General features: G+C 41.7%; 4 protein-coding genes across 4 annotated transcripts; 2 read left to right on the top strand and 2 right to left on the bottom strand.

Annotated features, from left to right (window-relative positions):
• Positions 1–659: 659 nt before the first annotated feature.
• azin1b (antizyme inhibitor 1b) lies at positions 660–7,208 on the top strand. Its single transcript, XM_072370004.1, has 11 exons — positions 660–836; positions 1,667–1,810; positions 2,068–2,266; positions 2,392–2,565; positions 2,826–2,998; positions 3,148–3,361; positions 3,479–3,553; positions 3,747–3,912; positions 4,038–4,147; positions 5,322–5,539; positions 5,631–7,208. Exons 3-11 carry the CDS (start codon positions 2,165–2,167, stop codon positions 5,695–5,697), a joined length of 1,299 nt encoding a protein of 432 aa, XP_072226105.1. The 5' UTR covers positions 660–836; positions 1,667–1,810; positions 2,068–2,164; the 3' UTR covers positions 5,698–7,208.
• Positions 7,209–11,637: 4,429 nt separating this feature from the next.
• Positions 11,638–19,036, top strand: adnp2b (ADNP homeobox 2b). The gene is made up of 4 exons (XM_072370134.1): positions 11,638–11,927; positions 12,668–12,792; positions 14,421–14,525; positions 15,129–19,036. The coding sequence occupies exons 2-4, from the start codon at positions 12,685–12,687 to the stop codon at positions 17,982–17,984; spliced, it is 3,069 nt and encodes a 1,022-aa protein (XP_072226235.1). The 5' UTR covers positions 11,638–11,927; positions 12,668–12,684; the 3' UTR covers positions 17,985–19,036.
• A 5-nt stretch (positions 19,037–19,041) lies between these two features.
• ggcta (gamma-glutamylcyclotransferase a) lies at positions 19,042–22,222 on the bottom strand. Its single transcript, XM_072370135.1, has 4 exons — positions 21,968–22,222; positions 20,162–20,307; positions 19,937–20,069; positions 19,042–19,781 (listed from the first exon to the last, which is right to left on the bottom strand). The coding sequence occupies exons 1-4, from the start codon at positions 22,082–22,084 to the stop codon at positions 19,656–19,658; spliced, it is 522 nt and encodes a 173-aa protein (XP_072226236.1). The 5' UTR covers positions 22,085–22,222; the 3' UTR covers positions 19,042–19,655.
• Positions 22,223–23,105: 883 nt separating this feature from the next.
• snrpd1 (small nuclear ribonucleoprotein D1 polypeptide) lies at positions 23,106–27,097 on the bottom strand. The gene is made up of 4 exons (XM_072370142.1): positions 26,964–27,097; positions 26,278–26,354; positions 25,301–25,492; positions 23,106–23,351 (listed from the first exon to the last, which is right to left on the bottom strand). Exons 1-4 carry the CDS (start codon positions 26,975–26,977, stop codon positions 23,275–23,277), a joined length of 360 nt encoding a protein of 119 aa, XP_072226243.1. The 5' UTR covers positions 26,978–27,097; the 3' UTR covers positions 23,106–23,274.
• Positions 27,098–27,300: the final 203 nt, after the last annotated feature.

Here is a 27,300-nt window from a genome sequence, read left to right as displayed (position 1 = left end):
AGTAAGCCTTGTCACAAATGTTACTCTCGCTTCTCAGTTCGTTGTTGAACTGTCCTGATGGTACAAAACAGAACATGAGACATTTAGACAAAAAAAACAAAAACATGACAGGGCTTTAAAATAGAGGTGCAAAGTTTCAGCCCCACCAACATATTTACTTGTAGATTATTCTTTCACAGTTGTGAGATATTTACTACAAGCAAGTGCATACTAAGCTTGGTTGCTTTTTAAAATCCGTGGTGAACTATCTACTGAATATGACAAACTTGTTTTTAACGTATTATAAACCCGAGTAGAACATTGAGTTTCAAGGTAAAGATTAACAATGTTTCAGCTATCATGACTCAAGGATACGCTTTTGTTACAGTGCAAACTAAGGGTTTCAGTTTATCTTCTTGCCGCTGCAATTGTGAATCAACTTGTCCCAATAAAAACAGGACAGTAGTAGTCTTGGGCTGATTTACTGTGTGGCCATCTATGGAAACTTTATGGTTATGTAACCTAAATAAACGTGAGAGATCTACTGCGGACTGTATGATGATCGGAAATGCATATTTGGTACGTACTAAAAAATACAGAGCGCTCATTGGTGTAACTGAACGTGAGGCTCCGCCCACGAGCCGTTGATTACCTTTTCCTCTTCTCCAGCTCTGTTCCACTAGTTCTCCACCCACCGACCGATAGAGCACAGACTACAGAGCCGACGCGCGTTTGTCATCTAAACATATGGCAAAAACAGCCCTCTTTCTTTCTTTTATTATTGTGCCCACTACTCTTTAAAAATTCCGCCGAAAAAGAGAAGACGATTTTCCAAATCCTTTTGGCCGTTATCTCACGTAAGTACAGCTTAATACTTCGGTTGAGTTCCTTGGATTCGGCAGGCGGACGTAACATGGCGGGCTGGTCTGTCTGCCGTCTTGCTGCACATGACAGACCGATTCATTCAGTTCTGTTTTCGTCTTGTCTCGATTTTGAATTTAAACGTATTAAGGATCCCTAAAACGATCTCAATCTAGTGTTTATTTGTGTACTGTATCTGTGTTGAGGTTTGTTTTTGGGTTTATATTGTTAATCCAGCCGTCCCTGATAGACAGGCGTTCGACAGCCAGCCTAACGTTAGCGGCTCTCGTTGCTCCGGCTCTTCCTGTTCTGTGTTTTCTCAAAATGACGCTTTTTGTGACCAATACAGCTTCGTTTGTGTGTGATTAGATTAACTGTACTGACAATTTTGTGCTTTAGTTCGGGTTTTATCTTTGGTGACGCATTGAATTAATACCTAATTTGTCAAGTTGTCGCTCTCTGTTTTCACTCACAACGCATGCGCGTGATGTACTTAACAGTTATGCGCTGGTTATCACTCGTGAGTACATACCGGCAAGGACTATTTCCCGTTAGTTATTTATTCATTCATTACGTTGATATCTACAATCCATATTAATGGTTCTAGATGTGATTTAACATATCGATTGTTTCTGTGGGATTTTGTAAGTGATACTTAATGTGTCTCCATAGATGACAGAGGTACATTTCTGAATGAGTTGCAATGAGAGTGACTTACAGGCATCAATAACATTGCCTTTTATGATAATCGCATTGTATGCAACTAATTTTTAAAGAGTTTTTTTAATTTTGTTTACATCTAATACCATATGTGTTTCTTCCTCAGGGCTCCCCCGTCTCTGCACAGGTGTATGAGCGCTACCCAGAGGGCCTAGGGGCGGCTCTTTACCGGGAGCACTTTGACTTCAACGCTGAGCCACCTTGGGATCCTAGCTGATAACGGGACAGGTCCATCTCCTGACTTGTCCATGTAAGTGTCAAATGTCTGCCTTTATCACTAAGACACAAGCTCACTCACATAATCAGCTGTAGTAGTCTTGAGTACAATTTTAGGCCTGTTTATTCTGAGTAAAAGCTTTTTGTTTTTTTTTTAAAATAATTTTGTTGAATCTGAAATTCCAAACATAAATCTGGGAATTATAAACTCATATAATTGTATGTATGTCTGGCAGAAATTTAAAGGGTGTTGCTGATGCTCATTCGTTTGTCCTTCTTCTTTATTTTCAGTTTGTTGCATACCGGCAGGACCCCATTGGCTCAGTCGTGACCCCTTGACTTGTTTAACTTTTCTTTATGATCGTCGGCTTTGTGAAATACAGTTGAGATGAAAGGACTCGTTGACAAACCCAGCTACAACATTGAGCTCCAGGAGGGTGGAGTTACTCTGGAAGATGTCATTGATGGACACATCTGTGAACAGACTCTGGTCAGTTCAGATGAGTTTCCCTGAAATGTTTCAGATATTTTTTTTTTAAAAGCATTCTGTCGTTAACAGTTACACCTGAGCTACATTGTCTCAATGCACGTTTCCACCTCCTCTTGCTTTTAAAGGTGGATAAGAGTGCGTTTGTGGTGGGCAACCTTGGTGCCCTGATGCGGCAACATACCTGCTGGCAGAGCATAGTGCCACAGTTGCAGCCCTACTTCCCAGTCAAGTGCAACAGCAGCCCTGCAGTCATCGAGGTGTTGGCCTCCCTGGGCCTGGGCTTTGTTTGTGCCAACAAGGTGAGCTTTTAGTTCAGCAGAGATGATTTCAGGCAGCTTTTATTTATGCATTCATGTATACTGCATAATGCTTCATCTGCTTATGAAAGCACATGTTTTAGGGCAATTGCATCACAATCACTCAATTGATTACTACTCAGCTGATAAGTGTTTCCCTTTAAACTTATGTAACTCACATGGCGGCTTTTTGTCCATGTGGATGGGGATTTTGAACTGAGTTGCGTAATTTTCTCTTAATGTGCATGTCTTCCTGTCCCCAGGCTGAGGTGAGCCTGGTTCTGGAGCATGGCGTGCCACCAGAAAGCATCATTCTATCAAGTGTTTTCAAGCAGCTGGCACACATCAAGCATGCTGCCAAGAACAACATCCAGCATCTTGTGTGTGAAAATGAGGCAGAGTTGTCCAAGATTGCCCGTCTGCACCCCAATGCAAAGTAAGTTAGCCAACATTTTTAGGTTTTAACCCTGGCTCACTGCATCATAGTTACTGTTATTGAGGACGTAATTGTTTTTGTGTTTTGGTAAAGTCAAAGGCTTAAAAGATACCCGTTGCCTGGCTGATGTTTGTTGTTATTTCTTGTAGGTTGCTGCTGCAGTTGACTACTGAGGCGCACGCAGCTGAGACCAGCATGGCCTTCGGCTTTTCTCTGAAAAGCTGTCGACACCTGCTGGAAAAAGCCAAGGAGCTGGGTGTCCAGGTGGTGGGAGCGACCTTCCACATCCCAAGCTCCTGCCAAGACCTGCAGCAGGCCTATACCCACGCGCTGTCGGACGCCCGTTGTGTGTTTGACATGGGGGTGAGTTTTGTCTTGACAAAAACTCATGTCAGCTGTTCGTCTCTATCGCTTCGGCTTTTCTTTTCGTTTTTTTCTTTAATGGTAAAAGAAAGGTGACTGTTTGGTGTCTCTGTTCAGGTGGATTTGGGTTTCAACATGCACATCTTGGACATCGGTGGTGGATTTACCGGCTCAGAGTTTCAGCTCAAACAAGTGAGTGGTTTATGTTTTAAATAACGTCTAAAGTCAAAAACTTTGTCATGCGAAGACATTACTCGAAGCTATGAAGACCAGCACAGAGTCAAGTGAAAATACTGTTGGACACTAATGCTTAGAAGATCTGACGTTCCTGTCTTAGTTTGACTTCCCTGAAAACACCATCTGATTGCCCTGTCGCTGTATGCAGGTTGAATCTGCAGTCAGGCCACTGCTGGACGCTTACTTCCCCCAGCTGTCGGGTGTGCAAGTGTTGGCCCAGCCGGGCAGCTTTTATGTGGCATCAGCTTTCACCTTAGCTGTCAATGTAATTGGCAAGAAGGTGGTGACCCACCACTGGGACACCCTCTCTCATGGTAAGAGACTAAAATCTCTCTGATGTTGTTCTTTTCAACATATTCGCAACCAGTGAGTCTGTGGTTTGTACACTATGTTCCATATTTCTGACATGGTTACCAAATGTGTATTTATATCCACACAGATGAGAAGAGTGATGGTACAGAGTTCCTGTACTACATGAACGAGGGTGTTTATGGCCCATTCAGCCGCAAGCTGCTCGGAAACACCATCGCCGCCCCGTCAGTCCACAAGGTTAGTAGGCCTCCATCCAAGAAAACCGACCCCTGCCTGGGCTGACTGATGCCTGCGATAGCAGCTCCAGTTGAATAGGGAAAGGGGGTCATACATTATGGGTGTTTAAGAAAGCAGGATCAGAGTCGGCTCAGAAATCCACCTCGACCCAAATAAAGACGCCACAGTGTTTCTGGGTTATTCATACAAAGCAAACTCATTTAACCCTTTTCTTGCAGCATCTATTTCAGGTTTATTTCCATCTATTCTTACATACCTCATTTTTATTAAAGCTTGATTCGGTATGGAAATGATTTAGTTGGAGAAACAAATATTATATGATATTGTACATATATAATTAAATGTGTCTAAAGCCATTAGAATATTAGATCTTCTCATTCAAATTAGTGTGCAGGTTGTTTTATTTTTCCCCTCCCTCTCTTCTTGGAAGCCCGTGGAAACTCTTATGAATCTCCTCAAACAATAAAGTGAATAAAAAGACATCTCCTGTTGTAGCATGCAACTGTGTTTGTTTTCAGTACTTAGCAACAAGTACTTGCATCATCTGCGTGACCCAGTTGAAATTCAGTGTTACAGTGCTTTGGCTCTCTGTAAGTCATGCGACCGAGTCGAAACGGGCAAACTTAGTTCTGCGAGTCTCTGCACAGACTGCTAACAATGTTTTAGGCTAGCTAACACCACTCTCTCCATACAGTCGGAGCAAGAAAAAAAATGCTCCCACGGCTGATGCTGCGGGGCTAGTGTCAGTTTACAAAGATTCAGCCCTTCTCCTCGTCAGGTTTACTCACTTCACACTAGCAGGGAAATTTTATTTATTATTATTATCATTTATTTATCTTGTGATGTAGTTGACCGATGATGTAATTACAGAATAAAGATAGCCAGTGATGTGATGTGGTGAGTTGTGGCACTTTGTGAAGACTCGTGTCAGTGACCTAACTGCTAAAATATATATAAGAATGAGGTTGGTTTATCAACACAAGCTTTTAACTACCTCTGGGGTGTATATATAGATAAAATAATGTCACCATTTGTATGTAACTAAATAGCTTTTATTTCCATGCTATATCATTTGAACACTTCCTGTTTTGTTCATGTGGAACGTAGATGTATTGGACTATGTGCTGTACTTGACTAGGTTTAACGTGCTTATGTTTTTTACCTGGCTCTGCAGCATGCGTTGTGTACGGATGAGGCCGTGTATCCCAGCAGCCTGTGGGGTCCTTCGCTGGACCAGCTGGACCAGGTGGTGGAGCGCTGCTTGCTGCCCGAGCTCAGTGTGGGAGACTGGCTTCTCTTCTCCAACATGGGTGTCTGCGGCCTTGAGGAGTTCAACTGTCTCTCCACCTCTAGCCAGCTGCCGGTCTACTACACCATCTCCGCCTCTGACTGGTAAGTTTCTATGACAAGTCTACCGCTCAGAGGAATAGTCAAATATATACAGCCTTCAGAGAAAACTGATTGTCACCCTTGGTGCCCTCAGGTACGAAATGCAGGAGGCTGGTGTGGCACTGGACAGTGCCATGAAGAATTTCTCCATTCTCCAGTAAAGTGGTGAAGTGCCCTCAGCCCCTGTCCTGTTTTGTATTGCACAGATCTTCCTTCCCTCTGCTTTCACCATGTGAGAAGAGAGGTCAGCGTTGTATTTGGGACAAGAGGCTAAGCGTGGTTAACATTCCAGCCACCTTGGAAAATGCAGTGTCCTGTCATTATTTGTTTTTTTTTCCTTCCAGAATTGGACTTTTTTTACCTCCAGAAATGAGAAACAGTTGGTTGTTTGATACCTCATTCTAAAATTGACCTGAAAGATAAACCTGGTTTTGGACGACTTGAGCCCAATCTCAAATGATATTATGCAACAAAATGGATGACTCCTTGGAGATGGGGACCTTCTACCCCCCCCCCCCCCCCCCCCCCCCCCCCCCACACACACACACACACACACACACACACACACACCCCAATATGTTTGGGAAGGTTTATATTTTTTAAATTCAGTTTACAAAATGTGATTAAACAAAATAGATTGAATCAGTTAAATCAAATGCTCTATTGATTACATGTCATCAGCACTGCAAATTCAGTTTCTGTTGAACATCAGTAAAAATTATCTTTAGGTTTTTTTTTTTTTCTGTAATAGTTTAAAAAACAAATGCCTTGTGTGGATTCTGTACTTCAGGCCCCTCACTTGCTGCATAGTTTAAATGAAATGCTTTTTTTTTTTTCTTTTTTTTTTGCAGTCCACCTCAATGCATTTATATTTATTGGATTCAGTCATTACCGTGGCATATTTAAATGCTTCCATCTTTAAGTGTGTTTTGTCCAGGGTATTCTGCTGTGGCCCATCAATCAGTGTTGGCTTGTTTTGTTTTTTTTTTCTTCCTTTTTTTTTTGTTTTTTTTCTACACTACAGGATTTTGTCTGTTGTGATTGACATTTGTGACCTCAGTGGTTTCCCTTCACTCAAAAGGCATGATGGAATATGTTCGGTTCAAGCTTCAGTGCAGAGAAGTTTGATATTAATGCATTCGTTGCGTATGACTGACAAAGGTCAATCTGGTTGAAAATGCACAAAATCTATGGTAGGCTTTAAAAAAAAAAAAAAAAGCAAATACTGTGATATTTAACATGGTAGCCCTCAATTTTTCGAATCTTCATATTGGTCTCTACCTTGGTCAGTCAAGGGACTGGTCGTTGTTCTGTTGGGATCTTAAAAGCTAGCTAAGGAACTTGTCCTGCAGTGAGCTCAAACATTAATGATCTATGTGTGGCAGATACCCAAGTCTTTATCTTTGAAATGAAAGACAAACATGCTACACCTTTCGTCATGCCTCTGAAGTTACGAGGGGCATAAAGCACCATCTCTTGTACAGCTCTATGTTTGATAATATATGAGGTGACTTAACAGCAGTTTTTTGAAGAATCCTGCCCTTGTGTTTTACAAGTGACTAATGTATTAATTACTTGTCTAAGGCACTAATGGACCATAGCCTGTTTCTGACTGTAAATTGTGCTTGTTAAAGTAATGAAAGTGATTAATTTAATACATGACTGAAATATTCATCTGTTGCATGTGTGGTCTCTCCTTTATGCTGTTTGGAGTCATTTCTTACAAGTATCGTAGATTAACTTTTCAGTATAGGCCAACAGAATCCAAAACAACGTGATTTTGTTCAGATGCTGATCGATTTTTGAGTTCAATTACCTGGAAACAATCTGTAATCGAGATTTAGGATCTGGAATACAGCCAGGAATGATCTCACCTCTGGTTCTAATCAGTAAATTTATCTCGGCTGTTTAGATCAAGCGATTTAACTTCTCTATTCGACCAAATGAAAAACACTATTAAGATTATAGCAATAAAGACTGTAAAAGGGTTGTTAAATAACAATCCAACATAAACCCAGTAATTTATCACAGGAAACGCCCAGAGGTCCCTCGATATACTCTGCTATAATACGATAACCAACAATGATCGGCGGATGCTTTATATTGTCCACCGATGACTCTCTTCACACTATCAGCTCAGGTTTCAACAATTTTACACTGAACAATCTTATGTTATCAACAGGTAAGATATAAATGGGGCACAGATTGGATGCAGTCTATCCAATCATATGAAACATTTACACACTTACTGACTCTATCGACTCAATAATTCTACATCAAGCCAATAAATCTAAATAAAACCTCATCTGTGCTTTAACAGTTTGAGTTAATGGCACATTTTCCCTGATTTCCAAAGTGCACCGAGAGAAAAAGCCAAAAAGAAGTTAGAACTCCAGCAAAATTAGTTGTTATAAAGTTGTTGTTTTTTAAATTTGTTATAAATGAATTTGAGCTTGGGTGTCTTTATCAGGGATGTCATTAAAAATCCAACAACCAGCATTTGAATAGGGCAGATATGAATCGCACTGCAAACCAATCGCATCCACAGGATGCTTCCACGTAGATGTATATGAACCAATAGGCTCTTAGAAGGTGGGTTGGGTTTGTGGTTTGAATTCTTTAACCAATCATTCTCTCAGGTTAGAATCAAGAAGTCAGGCCCTGCCTCAAGATGCCTTACTGTGACTTGTGTTATGACAGACCGAAAAAGCCCACTAAATATAATAATAATAATGTGTCATTTTAAAAAAAAAAAAGGAGCATTTACCATCGGATACAGTAAAGTTTGTTGAAAAACTAAATACAAGTGCACAGCAGTTGTAACCTCTGCTCCACATCCATGTCGTGTCATTAGCCTTTAGTTCTAGTTTCACTTCCTCAAAGGGAGTGCAGTCAATTCTCTTGCTTATTTTGTACTTGTGTTGTGTGAAAGTGTGCTCTGGGTTGGGGGGATTTTCCAACATTCCTCTGGAATGCCATGGCAATATCCTTATCCCCGTTAATTCATTTCAAAGCTACCCACTGAGGCAACCGAGTGCCTCTGATGTTTTCACCAAATTTTGATAATCCAGAACTAAGAAAATGTCACTGAGACTTGAAATAGTTTCCTGTCATCAAAATGGAAACAGAGCCGCACGGCACAGCGCAACTGGTAACTGTCTTCTCTCTCTAATGAGACTCTGGATGCAAACATGATTCTCACGCTCTTCCTGTGCCAGTATGGGCTTTCTTTAGGTGATCAAAGTTCATCCCACCATTCGAAAGTGGGTTTTTTTGTTGGTTAAATTAGGGTGTTAGGTTGCATGGTTGTCTGTGTCGGCGTGTTTTCACAGAGAAATAAAAGATGGACAGGTAGCCATACTTCTAGCCCTATAACAGCTGGGACAGGCTCTACTCTCCCGGAACGGGAAAAAGAGGGTATAGACAGCCGATGGATGGATAGATCCTTAAATGCTCTACTTATTCCCTATCTCTTTAGCATCTGCACGAGGCGATGAAAACCTGTAGACTTCAACACCTACTGTTTTGACTTAGTTGATGAACCATTGTCCGTGTTTCTGCTGCAAAGGCCAGTGTCTGGTTCTGAAATAGAAGTGGAGGTCTGCCTTTGTTGTGTCAGGAAGGATTTATTGCTCACTTGCAACCCAAGAGAGAACCTGCTAGCTCAAGGAGGATAGAAAAAGTTCAACAATACAGGTGAAGTTGGTAAAAAGAGAGCCCACCCTACACTCTTGAAGGATATACGAGGCTGCTAGTTCTTCCTCCGGTTTTGTCCAGTTTATTGTATAATCTGATATTTTTGATAATCAATCACCTGCATCTAAGGTGAGTTTGAATTCTATATCTCTATACCAGCTTCATATTATCCTTCAAAACTATAGTTAATGTTTGCAGCAAAAGTGCAAAGGTGAGATGCAACAGCGGCAAGCAATTAAACATTATCCTGACTGGGGGCTTGTGACTCCTGTGCACTAATCCTGTGTACTGATATCTGAACAGCAGACCAAACCCAAATCTAAAAAAAAATTCAAAAATACTTTGTCAAATGCCATTCTGCTGCAAAAAGTATAGCTCATGCAGCTCAACTCAGTTCAGACAAACAAACAAACAAACATTTACAGGTTCATAAATTAAATAGAAGGGAGCGGAGAGGAGAGGAATTTAGGTAATTTCCATTTTTGTGTGGAAGTTACGTTACTTGTCCTGTCAGTAAATCCCTGAACAAGACACTCAACTCTCCTCTTGTGGGTGCTCTAAGTGTTTCCCAGTAAGATTCTTGGACAGACGTGTGTCAAGCACGATGTCGTGTCCATAATCATGTTTTTTCAATGCAAAAATGTTATCGTCTTTGGAGAGCATCAGCATCCTCAAATGTCATGAAAATGTTTGTGTATCTGAAGGAAGTCATTGATTTCCTCTGGAGAAATTAGCTTCATAATGACTTATAGACAAATGGCAACATTGGGGGCCATTACAGCCCATTTCAAGTGTTAAATATCTCTTAAGTGTTCATCAGAGGTGATGTTAATCAGATTAGAAGATGACCAGCTCAGAAGAGCTGTCACAGATAGAGCCCTTTGCTGTGTTTAGAGTGTGTATTGATCAAATGGTTTTTGTGGATGATGGTGATTCTTATATAAATGGCAAATCTTTAGTCATCCAGGGGAGAAGCACACACGACAAAACAAATTGATTAGGTTTGAAAGTACATGCTGTATGAATACTTTTTTTTAATTCACTACTTGCTCATTGGAGCAAAAATGACCGAACTCTGAGTTGCTGATGCTGAATAGCCATAAAACGATACAGCAACAGGAGATGGTTCACAGTAAAAATATTTGTCTCCCTATCTTCAGAGCTTTGTGCTTAGAGATGATGTAATTTAACTCAACAGTCCCTAAACAGTCTTAGATTTGAGATTTTGCCGTTCTTTCCGGGTTAAATGCTACAGGACAGTACTCTTCAGCTCAGCCACCTTTTGCAACTCTGTTGAATTGTTCTCATTTGCGTGACCTGGCTGGAGGCGTGATGGTAAATGTGCTTTCATTGGTCAAATTCTTTTCTTTTTTTTTTTTTTTCCCTTGTCCTGTTCAGCATTATGGCAGCAGAATTGTATTCTGAATACCTTTTATGCCAAACAGATTTGCTTTGCCAAGGGAAGTTTTATAAATGTAAAGCTCCCCTTGATGCCCATTTATTTATTTTTGTTTACAATATATAACATGTAATAGAGCTGAACCGGACCAGGGGACAAGGAAAGAAGAAGAGGAAGAAGAAGAGGAAAGAATAGGTCATTGGTCAAATTCTAAATAATGTTGATTCAAATAGCCACGGCAATCAAGCAAAGATCTGACGTACACGTAATGACATTTGCCATTTGATGAGATTTGACTAACTGAATTACTGCCCCATTTGGTAATAGCTAGTACACATTTTTTCTAAAAACAAACTGACAAGTTGATTTGTAGGGGTTAACTGATACAATCAGAAAGGTGGCTTGGGCCTTGCATGGGTATTAACACTTTTAGGAGGGAAGGTGTTAGCGTAAACTTGATAATGTGAAATATGTTAGAATTCTCTGTTACCAATTGGTGTAAGTACGTGTAAAACCCAAATCGCAGTTAGTTTAAATTAGTATGCGGATGTAGCTAGCCATATAGGTTTTTGTAAATGTAAAACATCTGCAACTTGTACCATGCTAGCCAAAATAACCAGTCAATCTCTTAACAAAATGGTGGTCTAATGTAATTGGCTTAAAGGAGTTGCATGATATGACATCACAATAGAAGGACCACCCATTTAGCTCATTTTTTCGATAGTTTATTGGTCAAGCTTAGTCATGTAACCATGTGACTGCTAGGGGTCGAACTAGCCACGCCCCCTAGCTAGCTATTTGTTATAGAATAAGAAAAGTTCATTTATCAAGTGAGGTTTTGCATTGAATTCAGAAACTGAACTATAAAACACATCACATAAACAGCGTGAAACAATGCTGACACCACTAGCAAAAGAATAAAAAGTTATACAGTTTTTTGTATGGGAAGCCTCTCATTGGTCAGTTTGTGCAGTATGCAAATGAGTCAACTACGTCAGATCCTGAACTTGAGCGCCATTTTTTTCCTCTACAGGGGAAGAAAGGGACAAAAGCTGGACCAAAAATAACTTACCTCTGGAGTCCGCTCGCTATCATTGCTGTTCATATTTAACGACAGTCGTCATACAGCGGCATGTATAGGCTGGGGATGCTGCTCCGATGAGTGTCTGTGTGCAGCAGTGGCAGCAGACGCAGCTCACCCACACACAGTTGCGGGCCGGTGGAAGTGGGGAACGTTAGCTCTGCCGGAGGTGGCACAGCGACGACTAACGTTAATCTACGCTGAATATTGAAGAGGTAAATATTTGTGAGGAGGCTGTGGGCATTCTCAAGCAGGAAGATGCGCTATGACCGGCTTAGTGACCCAGCGTGTTGCTGTCAGCGTGGTACGAGTGGCTCGTTAGTGACTTCATTTTGGCTGGCAGACACTCTTTAGTGTTAGCATGGATGGCAGTTTGGTGAAGGGACAGGTTTGAAGTTAGCAAGTAATCCAAGTCCCACACTTTGAGTTTACTGTGAATAAGAGACTTAATAGCTGGTACACCACGAGGTACTCGTCGAGAAAGCAGCAGTTGCATGTTATTGTTTTTTTTTTGGTTTAAACTACAGCTTGTGCAGACATATCCACGTTCAGCCATGCTGTGCTTGTTATCCTGGTTATTGATTATTTATTTATCTGCACTATAATTGCCAAGTCATCATCACACCTCTATATGTTTTCCTTTTTTAACATTGTGATCCTACTAAATGGTGATATTTCTATGCTGCTTACTTAAATATACTTCAGCCATTGACTTAATATCTGTCATTCCACACAGTGTGGTGTTTCCTTTGTGCTGCACAGAGTGGTATTTAAAGCTAAATTAAAGAGTGGAAAACACAACGTTTTGTCCTCAATATTGGCAAATGTCACACCAGTAGGATGCACATTTGAATGTGCTCGATATCTGCAGAATAAGATCAATTCTGTTAGATGTTCGATGGCTGCATAATTGTGTCACTGCTGCACAGTAAATAGATTTTTTTTCTTCCTTTAGTAAGGCTTGTGAGAACCATGTATCAGCTTCCAGTTGGAAATATTGAAAAGATCCGAAAGGCACGTAAAGCTGTGAAAAACATCTTAAGTGAGATCGGCCTGGAAGACTGTCAAAATATGCTGAAGGTACGTGCTATCTGGGATTTCTCTGCGATTTGGGTTTGACCTAAATTGTGCAACTAAGCCAGTCTGTATTATTTGTATGTGATAGTTCTCATTTTCACTAAAACACATGTAAATGCAAACTTTTTATTTTTTATTTTTTGCACGTCTTAAGTTTGTTACTATTTGCATGCAGATGTAGTGAGGATAGATCACAGCATCATTCCTCTAAAATCTGACCTACAGTAATTGAATTGGTTAGTTATTTCACATACTGTATGTTAAATCTAGTTGTAGCTGTGTGTCTTACACCTTTGTTCTTTCTTATGACCAACAGGATCAGGTGAGTTCTGTTGGAGTCAGGTTGTGTAGAAGTTTATGAGAAAATCGCCTTAGTTTTCCCTTGATTTAACACCTCGATAAACATTCTCCAAATGAGTTTGTGATCTCTGTCTTTGGTCTTCTCCCACACAGCATGATGCAAACTTGTATATTCTTGTTATTTTCAGGGTAAAAAATTTGCTTGTGATTGACAAGCTGCTGCCTAATGGGTATTTATAGTTTTCTTGTGTTCTGTCGATCACACCTATTGCTCCTCTGCAGCTTCGGCCATCCATCCAATTAGCCACCTCTAGCGCCATAGAGAGAGGAAAAAAAGAGAAGATGGCCAAAGTGCCAAATTCAAGGGTTTAAAACTGTAATCCACAAACCAACGAGTGCTACCACCATGTCTCTGTTCACTTCTGCATGTGGTTTTCGCTGCAACCATCGAAACACTGTCAGCACTAAAATGCCACAGGAACCATTATGATTTCAGTGAAATGCATGTTTCTTCGTGTAATGCTAGTTAAGTGCTGTTAATAGCCCTTAAAGGTCATAACATCACGACTCGACACTGTTGATTTGTAAGGGCTTCTTAAAAAGTGTTTTACACTTGCTGAAACGCTAAAATCAAAAGGTTTTCCAGTTTGTCAAAATCTTACACTAAAGGAGCAAAACATCAGCCCAGATTTGTGCCACGACGAGCACAATGTCCGCCTCGCGCTTACCACAGCGATTTGCGTAACACTGAGCACAGACACTGACATTTATCAGGGTGGCACTTCAAAGCACTGGCTTTCAAATGATCACGCTTGTGCCAAGAAGTTTGGACTGAGTCCAGGATCTGGAGAGAAATACAGTAAATAAATGTTTCCGGCAGACTGCAGAATTTGCCTTGTGCAGTTAAGTGTCTTTAGTTGCATTTAAACAGTAACATGGTCAGTGTGGGGCTGCACGGTGGTTCGCTCTGTCGCCTCACAGCAAGAGGGTTCCAGGTTCAGATCCCCCTTTTGTGGAGTTTCTGTGTTCTCCACATGTATACGTGGGTTCTCTCCAGGTACTCCGGCTTCCTCACACCGCCCAAAAACCTGCATGTTAGGTTAATTAGTGTCTCTAAATTGTCCCTAAGAGTGAGTGTGAGTGAATGTGTGTCTCGTCCCGGCGACCTGTCCAGAGTGTACCCTGCCTCTCGCCCAATGACAGCTAGGATAGGCTCCAGTTATGTAGAATTTCATGTTTTAAAGCTTGTGTTATTAACTTGGAGACCACATACAGTGTGGTATTTTTTTAAAAAGATCTGTGGATTATTGAGATTTTTATTCCCTATGCAGGATCTCAATGAAAACTCAGAGAAAAATGCAAAAGAAGACGAAACCTTCCGGGAAACGGGCTGGATTGATATCACCGAGGGATACAGTAGCCGACAACAAAAGAAGGTAAATCTGACTCATCTGCTGTTGATGATATTTAATGAATAATTAGTGGTATGATTGACATTATTAGTGCTCACGATCACAAGCCCAGTGCTTACCAGCCCAAGTGCATTAAAGTTTTTTGAAGTGGGGTTGTGTCTTACCTGCACTCTCAGCCAGGAGAACCATAAATAATCCTGATGGATGTTCTGAAGGAGGCCATGAGAACAGCTCATTTTTTTTCACAGCATAAAATAACTCAAATCTAAAATGAAAAAAATTGTTTCGTAGTTTCTCCTCCACAGAAAGCACCTGATGCAACATGGACCCCGAGCCTGTTTAACTGTCTTGTACAGTGCTTGTACTTGATTCAGTGTTAGAGAGGAGGGTGTTAGTTTTCATTGCTCAACCTCCAGGCTTCAGGCACAGTGAAGGGCGACCTTACAGTGATGCGTTATTGTGGAGATCAGAGGATGTGCAGATGCAAGGAGCATCACAGCTAGCACAAGTTAATTTGCTTCTACTTTTATTGTATTCATGTTTAATGTGTGTGTGTATATATATATATATATATATATATATATATATATATAAGTAATGTTATTCTTTTTATGTTTTTCTCTCTAGTGGCCTTATCGGTCCCGATCGCTGTGCTGCAACTTGTGCAAGTACTCCTCACACAACATCTACAACTTCAGGAGCCACATCTCTCGTTGCCATGGATACGTCCAGACTTTTTGCGCACTGGCACCCTGCACTCAGTGCCTCTTCATCGCCCACCCCAAGATTGTCAAAAAGCACATGCTCTTCTTCCACGCCAAACTTCCCGTACCAAACATACAGTTGCAGAGGGACGGCACCATCTCCTCCCATCGTGGAAACGAGAGGTATCAGTGTCGGAAATGTGGATTTCCAAGCTCCTCCATCTTTGCGATGAAGAAGCACATCATTCTCAAGCACCTGGACCATTTGGCAGAGCAGTACATTGGTTATAGATTACACCAACAAGTGACTACATCCATAAAGATCTACTGCTGTAAAGTTTGCAAGGTGAACACTGGAACGCTAGACCAAATGTTGCATCACATGCTAGTTGAACCGGCACACTATTCAGTCAGCACACAAGTGCAGAGTTTGATTTATGAGAACAAGAACTACACAATCAAACCAACAGCTAATGGGAATGGCTTGTTTGTGACATTCCCAAATATTGCTCCCAAACCACAGCAACCTCAGATGTTCACCAGTAACTCTTTGGTCTTACCAAGTAACGGCCAACACGCTGGGACTGTAGTGGCTTTACAGCAGCTACAAGGATCTACAAACCGTACAGCTCTGATCTGTGCCCCTGGAACTAACCAAGCTTTTTTGCCTCCCCAAGCATCGGCGCTGGTGCAGCTCGCTAGTGCTGAAGCTAAAGGTTTGCTCCAGCCTGGTGCCACGATAGCCCTCCGAAGTGCTGTGCCTCAGGGGCCGCCTATGATCCAGCTGCCCACGGTGTCTAACATGTCTTTAAAACAGGCACCTGTAACCTTATCTGCTGCTACAGCTCTACCGCGACAGACTCCACAAGGGCAGCAGATTGTTCTTCCATCGGGACTGCAGGCCAACGTGGCGGCTGGAACTGGGACTGCGCCTAAGCCGGCTGCGGTTACGCAAAGTGCAACGACTAACCCTGTTGCCCTACAAGGTACCATGCTCACTTCACAGTCCCTGCTGAGCCACCTGATCCCAACTGGCAACAGGGTGAATGGCATGCCCACATACACTTTTGCTCCACTGCAAGCAGCATTGCCCGTCTCTCAGAGAACAACCACCCCCCTTAAGCCTGTTGAGCAAACGAGTAACTCGGCGCCGCAAACCAAGAAATGGATCACATGCCCCCTGTGCAACGAACTTTTCCCCTCCAACGTGTTTGACATACACACAGAGGTCGCACATCAGACGAAATCCTCCACGTCCAGGTCAGAAAGTGTGGCTGCTCGAGCATCGTTCCTGAGGAAAATGCCTGACAAAACTGTCAAATGTCTCACGTGCAAAATTCTGCTGTCAGAAAAGAGCGTCTTCCAACACCTGCTGCACGGCCTCAATTGTTTGTACTGCTCAGCTTTGTTCTTTTCAATCAAGCAGCTTGCAGAACACGTAAAGCAGCACAATCCCACGAGCAAAGCATACTGTGATTTCCTGAGGCAGAAGTACAGGGTCTACTCTAAAGGTGCCGGAGGAATCCTGTTCCCTTACTTTGATGTGAACACCACTGCACCCAAAGAGGTCCTCGGCGACATGGAGGTCAATCTTGCCCTTGTCACTAATTCCCTTGACCTAATCTTCTTTAAGTTGCAGCCCAGCAACCAGCAGGAAATCTGTCCGGCACCCGCGAAAATCAACAGCTCGTACTGTCCCTTCTGCGACGAAAAGTTCCAGCACGAAAGCGACCACCTCCAGCACCTGAAGCAGAAGCACTTCGTAGCGCCCACCATCCACGCCATCCTCAAGACGGAGGCCTTCAAGTGCATATACTGCAACGGTGTGTACACGGGAAAGGTCACCCAGCAGGCCGTGATGCTTCACATTCAGCGATGCCGGTGTTCGCCAAAACCGCCACAGCCGCCACAGCCACCAAAACCCCCAGCAGTACTGCCACAGCAGCCGCCACGACCAGCTCAGCAGGTCAGCCAGGCGTCCGGACTCTACTTTCTTCAAGTGCCAAAAGGGCTGACCATGGCACAGACTTTAGCCCCAGCTCGTGTGATCACTGCCGCACGCCCCGCGGAGCCTCCTGTAACGGAGGCAGAGCTGCAATCTAAGAAGAGGCTGGAGGCCGCGCTGAAGGAGGTCATGGAGGCTAACAGACGAGAGCGAGAAGAAAGGGCTGCCGTGCGCAAGAGGCGAGAGCTTGAGAAGCGTGAGCAGGAGAAGCAGTTGCAAGAAAAGCCGGTGCCCCCACCGGTGCCCGAGATTCAGAGCGATCCGGCAGTCAAGCTCGCGTTGGAGCCCACGGCCGTGGAGCGCCGCTGCAGCGAGGAGCGCAGAGACTTCATATCCAAGTACTTCAACGTGAATCCCTACGCAACCAAAGCCGAGACCGAGGAGCTATGCAGGAGGCTGTCCCTCACCAAAGCAGAGCTGGCAGCGCTCTTCAGCAAGAAGCGCAGCAAGACCATGAAGAGTCTCAAGAGGAACTCGGCTGCTGTCCTCCTCGGCTTCAACATGAGTCAGCTGAGCAAAGTTAAGCACAACCTCTTGATCCCAGAGCAGCAGCCGCCCGCCGAGTCGGCCGAGCAGGTGGGAAACGGTGAGCGTGGACCAGAGCCAATGGATGAAAGTCGAGCGGAGAATGTTCCAGAAGAAATGGGTGAAAGCGGAGCGAAGAAATTAGCCGAAGCAACAATTGAAAGTGGAGCTGAGAAAGCCGCTGAACCAATGGATGAAAGTGGAGCTGAGAAGGTTCCAGAAGTGGAACAAGTGGAGCCGATGGAATGAGTGGAGAAAAGTGTGAAAATGGGACCAGGAAACAGCGAGTAATGCAAATGTCTGAATTAAAACCAGAAAAATAACCCTGCTAACTATTTGATAATGGCCTTTTGTGTAGAGAGTCCTAGGTAAAAGTCCCACGCCGTGCAGATGATGCAACATTTCCTAACATACAAGTTATCATGTAACTAAGGGCAGTTTGTTAATGTAGCCTTCATCAATAGTGCTTCATTTGACCTCTCGGTATGTGGTTGGTGGTTTGTACTCTAATTTCCATGTAAATGCAATGCCTTGTTGCTGATGCTTCTCTGAAAAATAATGACGATAGACAAAAAAACCTCTTAGATATTCTGACATCGCCTGTTTAGCTGCAACAAGATTTAGCCGGATACAATCTTATTATTCAACAATGGTTAGACTTCAACCTGAGTACTGATTTCGCCCCTCATAGCTGCTTTTATGTCCTTTTATTTATGTCTATTTGTACAAAAGTATGTTGTTAACACTTCATATAGAGTCGATCTATTATATAAAACTTTGCTTTATAAATTCGAACCCATTTCTATCATGTGCACAACTGTCACGTTTTCATCGACCCGCGTTTCTTCTTCACGGTCTCCAGAATGTGTACGTTTGCCGTTAAAATTCCCAGTTAATGAACACTCTGTCGACCACGTTGTTTGCATGAGCTTTCGTTTTATTTTCAGAACAAACTGCAGTTTGTGCCATTGTGACGTCCACAATATTTGCATAGACTCGTGGAAGTTTCCTTAGAGATCCGACACAACTTAAAAACATGCTATTGGGTGTTCCTCACGTTGCTTCTCTCCTCCTGACCACCTGTTTTTTGTACTAGTATTTTCTATTATTCCAAGAGTATGAGAAACTGTTGGGTTAGGTAATAAATAAAGCGTATCTCTGTCCTGGGCCACTGTGTTGTAAAGAAATAAAAGTGGTTTTCTTTTACATAAATTATTCCTTTTATTTTTCATTTTCTAAAATAAAAATGTTATTTTCAATTTGTGAAAGCATCCCAAGCCATGTTTTTTTTTGTTTTTTTTCCCCCCACGAGCAGCTGGAAAGCCAGGGTGATGGGCTGGTAGAATAACACGAATTAGTATCTTTTTGAACAGGGTTGAGATATCACTTCACGGTAAAAGTATCATTTTTAGCATTGCATATGGAGTGGTGGTTTAGTCACTGATTAGATGTGTTGGACCAGCTGACAGACCAGGACATTAAGCATTTAGACTTTTTTTTTTCCCCGCTCGGCACGCACACATTTTGCTTTAACAATTGGTCAAAAGGTATATTTTTTCGGCCCAGCCGAACTCCAAAGAGGAAATAATAATTGGCCTTAAAAAAAATAAATAAGTTCTTGCATCAAATCCTATTTTTGAGCTTTTTTCAGTCTTTACAAAGACAGTCTTCAGCATCGTGACATTATCCTTCCAATTAACCGTTACATATAGCATGATAAAGGCTGTTACGTTTAAATCTCCAGACTTTCCCAGGAAATGTATGTTGAGTTGTATATATATATATATATATATGTTTTTTTTTTTTGGTCAGCAGTCTGTAAACGAACAGAACTGACCTTCCTGCAGGGCCTGCGCTGGACTCTTCTCAGAACAGCCAGCAAAGTATTGCTCATTTTCAAGCTCAACAAAATTTCAATCTCTACTTCATGACAGTCCCGATCTGATCTAGGATCGATGGGCCGTTGTAGCTGTTGGTCTGAATGGCCTCCAGGCTTTTCAGATAGTCCACAGGGAGCCCGTTCTGCTTCGCACCCAGACATACCACCTTTGGAAGGAAAAGAAAAAAAAAGCAACGTAAATATCTTCTACTCACAAAAATGCTGGTTTAGATAACATGTTATGAGTGAGGCATACTGTAGCTGCTTCACAGGATAGGTGGAGCGTGTTGATGTGGATCAGTTTGAGTATACGAGCTCGCACCTGTTTGTACTGAGGTGAAGGAGGACTGGCGTGGAAATTGTTCATCTGATATGTCCTGCAGAGCATCAGGCCTTGATCGGTCTCCACGGAGACTTCCAATGGAGAGTACTGTCCAAGGCTCACTCCCTCCTGTCTAAAAGGGCATGGATAGAACAAAAAAAAAAAAGGTGAAAACTGGGCCTGTTGAGAGCTAAACCGATTAACAGACGTGTGTGCGTGTCTCACTTGTCTAAGCTTGAGAGGTTTTCATTGCTCAAAGTCCAGATTACCCCCCACACCTCTGAGCCGGGACAGAACTCGATGGTGGCCGCTCCACCGTGCCATGCACTTTCCGCATGTTTCTCCCACAGGCCAAAGTTCAGCTTGTAGTCCTGTAAACACACACAGAAGGCTGTGATAGGGGTTGACTGTACAGAGCATCAGATTGAGCGGCAAGAAAACATTTAATTTGTGATTTTTAACGGCATCTCCTGTGGGTCTGTCTAGTATTTGGTCGTAACAGCACGATCTGAGCACAGTACACTCAGATCCTGTTGTTTCAGCTGGTTCATCAAAGGAGGGAGCGAAGCACCTCCCCCTCATACACGGGAGGCTGTTCCCCATATTATGAAGTCTTTAACGCAGTAAAAACTGCTGCACTCATGGAAAACAGCAGCGGCTTTATCTAACAGGTAATTACAGATGCAAAAGACAGGTAAACTGCCACTTTCAGGTGATTTTAGGTGTATTTAATGCATCTGTTTAATCACATTTGGATTATTGTAAGTCTGAATTCACTTGTCCAAGCAAAAATTCTTTGAAAATCTGCAGGTTGCTCAGAACAATGCTGTGAGGCTTCTAACTAACTCCTCTAAGTACTCTCATGTCACACAGTTGCACAATTCAGCTGCGCTAGCTCCCCATCAACTTCCACTTTAAGATACTGGTTTTGGACTTTTAGAGCTCTGCGTGGATAAGTTCCAGCACACATCAGATAACTTTTACACCCATGGGCCCCCAGCAGTTGAAGTATCAACAGTAAATGCTGCCTGGCTATTAACGCTCCAGGTATACACTACACTTAATTAATATGGAGGTGAAGTTGAACATACTAAAAAGGGTTGGTGAAGCACAAACTGCACCTGGTTCAGTAGTTGGACCATGACTGGAAAAAACATGTGGACAACAGAGTTATAATTACAACAACACTGATAGATGAGCTACATTAGTGATAGTAATGAGCAGATTCTGAATGATAAGTTTAAACAATTTTGCCTCATTCCTTCAGATTCTCGGAAAGTTTAGGTTTAAAATGCTTTAGGAGCTCAATATTAAGAACTTTTTGGGGTAGTAAATATTTGTACACATGTAAAAAATTATTGATTTATTACTATTATTAATATTGTAGGATAATTATCTCTAATTTTATGTTTTGTAATATTTCAGACGTTTTTTCCTTGAAAATTTTACAAAAATTAAGAGTTGCTACTAAGAAACTAAGTGGTAATATACTTAAATGTCTATTTTGGCAGTTGATTAGTGGTAGATAAAACGATATTTCGGGCCTTAGAAAATAAGAAGTGTCACTTTACGTGTTGTATGGTGTACTGTTGCTATAGTAACCCCTCTTGTCGGAGAACATAGATTTAGAAAAGCAGCTGGTTTTAAATGACAGCACACACTGATGTGACCAGAGTTAAACCGACATATGTCAGTCAACCAGAAAATAAGATAGTCCATGTAGACTGCTGAAGGCTAACAGAGGAATAGCCGCAGCGAGAGCACGCAGGTTTCCCTCCGTTAGTTTTTACTACTACAGTGAAACATGAAGAAAAATGCAGTCCGGCGTGCAGCGTTCACGTGCAGCCTTTACAAGAGGAAGTGACAAACATCACTGCACGTCAAGTAGCAAGCATCAACGTTACATGAGGAATGAGCTAAATTATGATAGCACGTATTTTTTGGGCAGGAAATAAGTAAATGTGCTATTAATGACATTGATATTAATTCTATAGGGTGAATCTACACGTTAAAGGTACTTTATGTACAAACCTTCAGTCGACCTGTAGAGAAAAATATCGCCGAGGGGTTAGCCAGCTGCAGTCTCTCCTTCAACAAGTTACTTCCAAACGCAAAATACATGAAACGAGCACAATTGACGGTTGACATTTTTAAAAAATCTAATTCTTCTTGAGGTCCGATCAGAACAATTAAACAGAGTACACGTAAACTAGCTGCTCATGGTTGACGTGCCAAAGGCGGAATGCAGTTGCCTTCAGAGGTAGAGACTTTGGCCGCCGGTGAAGGTACAGACTGACTGGCTGTTAGTGTTTTTGTAAAGCAAACGTATTGGTAATATAGATATTGACATGATATCTAATTGACTAAAGTGATCATATGCACTGAAATTCGATACAACTGACCCTAGATATATTTAGATTATTTTACGTTGCAGTAGTAATATTTACCAACCACTTCCGGTTCAAAGGCTAACCTACACAGCCGAGGACTCTGCTGAAAACACTGATAAACTCCTCCAAAAATACGATTTTTTTTTTTTAGATAAGATAGATTGTCAGACTTTGAGGGCAAATGCCTTTTGCAAAGTCTTCTCATAAATATTGGACACATTTGTTGACCAGTAGACTCATTATGAACTTCCGAAATTCAAGGCCCGTTTGAAACGGAGACAGACGACACCTAGCGGCGGACTGCGGTGCTGCAATGAGAAGTTTCCCAGTGTGCTACGTTTCAGAGATTTCATTCAGGACTATTAACATCTCACATTAACTTCACAACACAGCAGCACAATTACTGATGCTGCTCAAAGTGTATAAATATAGGTTGTCAGAATATTTGATCCAACATGCAAAATTAAGGAATTTCCAATAAAGGTTTCTAATTATCACAATAATTCACAACAGTTTGCAATGCAATTAAAACCTACTCTTTGGGTATTTCTTAATTTCACCCATTACAACTTTGGAGAAATAAATAAAATATTAGTTTTTAACCTTCCCCGTTTTACCCAGTGTCCTCTACTACCCCTGTTAAATTTTGAGTTGCAGTTACGACAGCCACAAATACTACACTCAGATAAATGCAATAATTCTTAATTTCCCGTGAAGCATTTCTGTGCAAAGACACTTTTTTTCAACATGGTTTAGAAAACTCAATAATAAAGTCAGAGTCAGGTTTATCCTCTTATCAAGGATTTTAATGTACAAAATAAAGAAAGAAACAACTAAACGCACACTGAAATTCACAAATCGTTTCCTGTGAGGACAAGTTGGGGGAAAAAAAAAAAAAAATCCTGTACAAACAGTGGGATGATGAGAAGCAACTGCATGGCCTTATGATCATCTTCTTGGTCCGCCTCGCCCTCGTCCTCTTCCTCTGCCACGTCCTCTCCCTCTGCCCCGGCCCCGTCCAGCCACTGAGGAGACAGATGAGCGACAGTCAACACATGAAGATGCGAAGTATTAAACATTGAGACCGTAAAAGAGTCAAATCACCCTGAACGTCTAGTTACAGATTGTGGCCGTCTTCCTTTCATCATATTGATTTAACATAAAAATCGTGGGTCAAACTCTTCACGGAGTCAAGAGCTAAGCTTTTATTTGTTCAATTAATCCACAACTAAAACCTGTGATTTAAACCGGTTAATGGCTTTATGCCTTGGAAGTACAATTACGCAACTTACGGAAGCGATGCAGGAGCACCAGGAGAGATCGCGGTATTAAACTGAATCACAGTTAGATTTCTACATAACATCTACTGCACACACACCATTTTAAAAACACTTTTTTGTTTGTGAGAGACTGGATTCGATTTGCAGCTCGTTCCTGCTGCCAATGGCAACACTAACAGGTTATATAAGGAAAAGGGAGCATATTCACCTGCATGCCGCAGAATATCTAAGTGATCCTCATGCTGTCTTTATGGATCAAAAAGTTTGCCATCACGCCCTTACACTTAAGGTGTCTTTGCCATTTATTCACTTGTTTATAGCATGATTAAGGTCAGAAAAAATCGCACCCCAAAATATGAAAAAAAGGGACAAAAAATATTTGTAATGTGTAATTTTTGCTATTTTTCTACATCGTACAGCGGGCTGTTATACACAAATAACCAGAAAAAAGTCACGTCTTTGAGATGACTGCCTTGGGAACATTTTCATTTGAAGAGCTATTGCCCTTGAAACTCCTCTGATGCTTTAAAACCTTTAACCCATCACATTACTGTGATAACAGGCCTACAAAGACGCACTTTAGAAGCGTCTTTACCGATTTCATGTTAGTGACAAAAAGCTTCAGTTTCTACCGTAGAACATTAGAAAAAAATTATTTCTAACTTATGACTTCCAGACACCAGAGCAGTATTACTGTAATATATTTGTTGCTCTCCGATGCTGCTCCTAATAACCTGAGGTTATCAATGACACAATTTACACTAAATGACACTGATAATGATGATGGCAGCCAAGCCTCAGCCCCCTCACATCAGCACCAATGTGCAAAATTATTATTATTTTTTTTTAATTATCTGTGAGCATAGTGTAGTTAATGCCAGGCAAGCCACTGTTTTACTAAGATGAATGTTATCTCAACAGATGCTTCGGACTGTGGCCATTTTCTTGAGAGTCAGTTCATTTTCATGTCATCAGGCTTTATCTACTGAACCAGCAATAATTTCAATCAGCTCACATTTACGGCGTGTATATTACGCTCTGTGTGGCCCAACATTTGTGGGGAAAGTGAGTTTGCTGACTTCACCACAAACTTTAAACATGGAAAAGTTGTAAAAAAGCAGCAGCATGACGCAAAACTATCCAGGGACAGATGCACTGACAGCCGCAGCGTTGATATATAATGTGTATCCAACTAATCAGTCAGCAGAATGCCCTGAAATTACTCGTTAATTCGACAGATCCTAACAATGTGAAAAAAGAGCTGCTTTCACTGACCGCAATAAGGCCAAGTTGTTCCCAGAAATGACCTTTAAGTGGGTCAGATTCACAGGAAGGACACAAACACGTGTGCAGTAACACTGATGTATCCACCAATTAAATTTGAAGCAATACCTTCACATTTTTTCCTTACCTGCAACACCGATAAATGTTTTGATCATGAATAATTTAAAGAAATAGCAACCTGCTGTCAGATTTTTTACAAAAGAAAATGGTAATAAAGGCATTCATGAACTTGGTGTTCTCCCTTCCAGTACGATTACATTTTCTTTTCTTTTCTCCCAGGTTTTACCTGACGCGGACAGGTTTAATTTAAAGTAAAAATGGCAGCTTGGTGCCTCATTAGATACTAGATACCAGTGACACTAGTGGAGGAGGTCTGGAGTCCTGCAGTGCACCTTTTAAACATTCCCTACCTGCTTCTCTCTTCTTGGACTTGATCTTTGGCTCGATGTCGACCAACAAGGTGTCCAGCGGGAGACTGTCCGGAAGGATGAAGTAGCGGATATTGTTGCCGCGGATACTCAGCGACTCCAGCTGAGTGGGCTCCCTGTTTTTCAGGGTCATTTTCACCGCCTTCAGGTGGGTGTTCATGCTCACATCAACACCTAAAGAAAAGGAGCAGGAGGGATTAAACACCTTAAAATGAACACGGTCAACACCAATCATCCACTCAGCAGTCGCCTCCTCAAAACTAGGAGGGCAGCAACGGCACAGAACTGCAGAGCGTTCATCAGAATGAGCCAATTCGAGACAACATCATTTGGCTGTTTCTGGCAAACACCGTCACCTTCCAGCAGTGCACTTGTTACATGTTAAAACCTTACTAAGTATATAAAACTACAGTGTTCAAAATGACAATTTTCAACCAGTACCAAAAAGTGAAAAGCTTCACAAACATCTGCACATGCTGTTGTGCGTGTTGCAAAAGAGCTGCAAAACACACACCAAAGGTTAAATTTTTTTTTTTGTAGCATGCTCAACAGCAAAAGTTACAGGATTGTGGAAACCCCACCTTATTAGTGGACACAAAGGTATTTTTTTACACTAGTGATTACGACCTACAGTTCAGCACTATAACAGCACCAAAAATATATCTATAACCTATCAAATTTTACCCATGCAAAGAAAGACACATTCATACTGAAATGCATGTGTTTTTCTACTTGAAACCATCAAAAATCTTGTTTTTACTGATGATCAAAGGCCCACTTTCCTGCTTCTGAATCACTTGCAGATTTCCAACACTAAGCATCAGTGACTTTCCCCTCTATCGAGACTTCACTTATGTTTACAGTCAGAGTAGTTCAAAAAGTACAGCCATTTTGATTTGAGGTGATTTTGCCCCTAAACAAGGAGAGAGAAAGCGGTCAACAAAGCAGTTGTTTCTTACCCGTGATGGTGCCATGGACCTGGGTGCCATTCTTCAGCTCAATGGTAACCGTCTCATGGCTGAGTTTCATCAAAAACCTGTGGGGAATCGTTGGATAATGTCAGTGTGCGAAAAGGTCGACATTTGGGCTCACTGTTACACATTTCTCACATAAGTTCTGATAAATGTAATAGAGACTAGTCTGGAGCTAACTAGTTAGCCTGTGTTGAATAATGGCCGTGCAGACATTTGCACCAAAACAAAACTCTGCGGGAGTGAGGAACGCTGAGAAACACATAAACGTATTCACTAAAAATAAATGAATTAATTAAACAAAACCTTTCAAGCTGTAAAGTAGGTAAATATCAGATCTTGGACAACTTCACTTTGCAGGGAATAGCCTAAGGTAAACCGGGCCTGCGACTTCAATGAGATCCACGTCAACTATAATTGTTTATTAAAACACATTTTAAACACCCCAGACTTACGGCAAAAGGAATTACAATTAAAATTTAGGGGAGTAGGCAAACTTTAGATTTTTTCGACTCAGGTTATAGTAACACCGGACAGCCTCCATTCAATTGGAGCTATTCCCGCCTGATCACCGTCGCTTCGTTTTCAATCTCAACCCATCCACCTCCACCGCCTTAATTTCATCATCTCATCTCTTTACACTCGTTAAACCGTAAATTTTCGCTGCCACTTACCTGACTAGTTTCATGATAGTGATCGGTAGCAGAGACAAATCCTCCACCGAAGAGAAAAATTACAACGATCGAGTGAAAACACAGGCCGCTGTTGTAGCAGTTACGTTCAGAGTCGCCCTGATATGACGTCACGACGTGTGGGTTAACAAAGACTCGCGACACTACCGCCACCTACTGGTGAGATAATGAACAGGTTTGACACAGCTAATTGTGTAAACCTCTGTTTTTATGTCAAGTGAGATTTTTAAACATTGCGGATTAATGTACTTTTAGAGGATTCAATTTTAATCTGTTGTAATCAACTCAATTTAATGCCAGAACGACCATGACAAAGAAT

This window comes from Leuresthes tenuis, unplaced genomic scaffold, assembly GCF_036924035.1.
Source record: "Leuresthes tenuis unplaced genomic scaffold, fLeuTen1.0.hap1 SCAF_18, whole genome shotgun sequence".
NCBI classification, from domain to species: Eukaryota; Metazoa; Chordata; class Actinopteri; order Atheriniformes; family Atherinopsidae; genus Leuresthes; species Leuresthes tenuis.
This window is presented reverse-complemented; position numbering and strand designations above follow the sequence as displayed.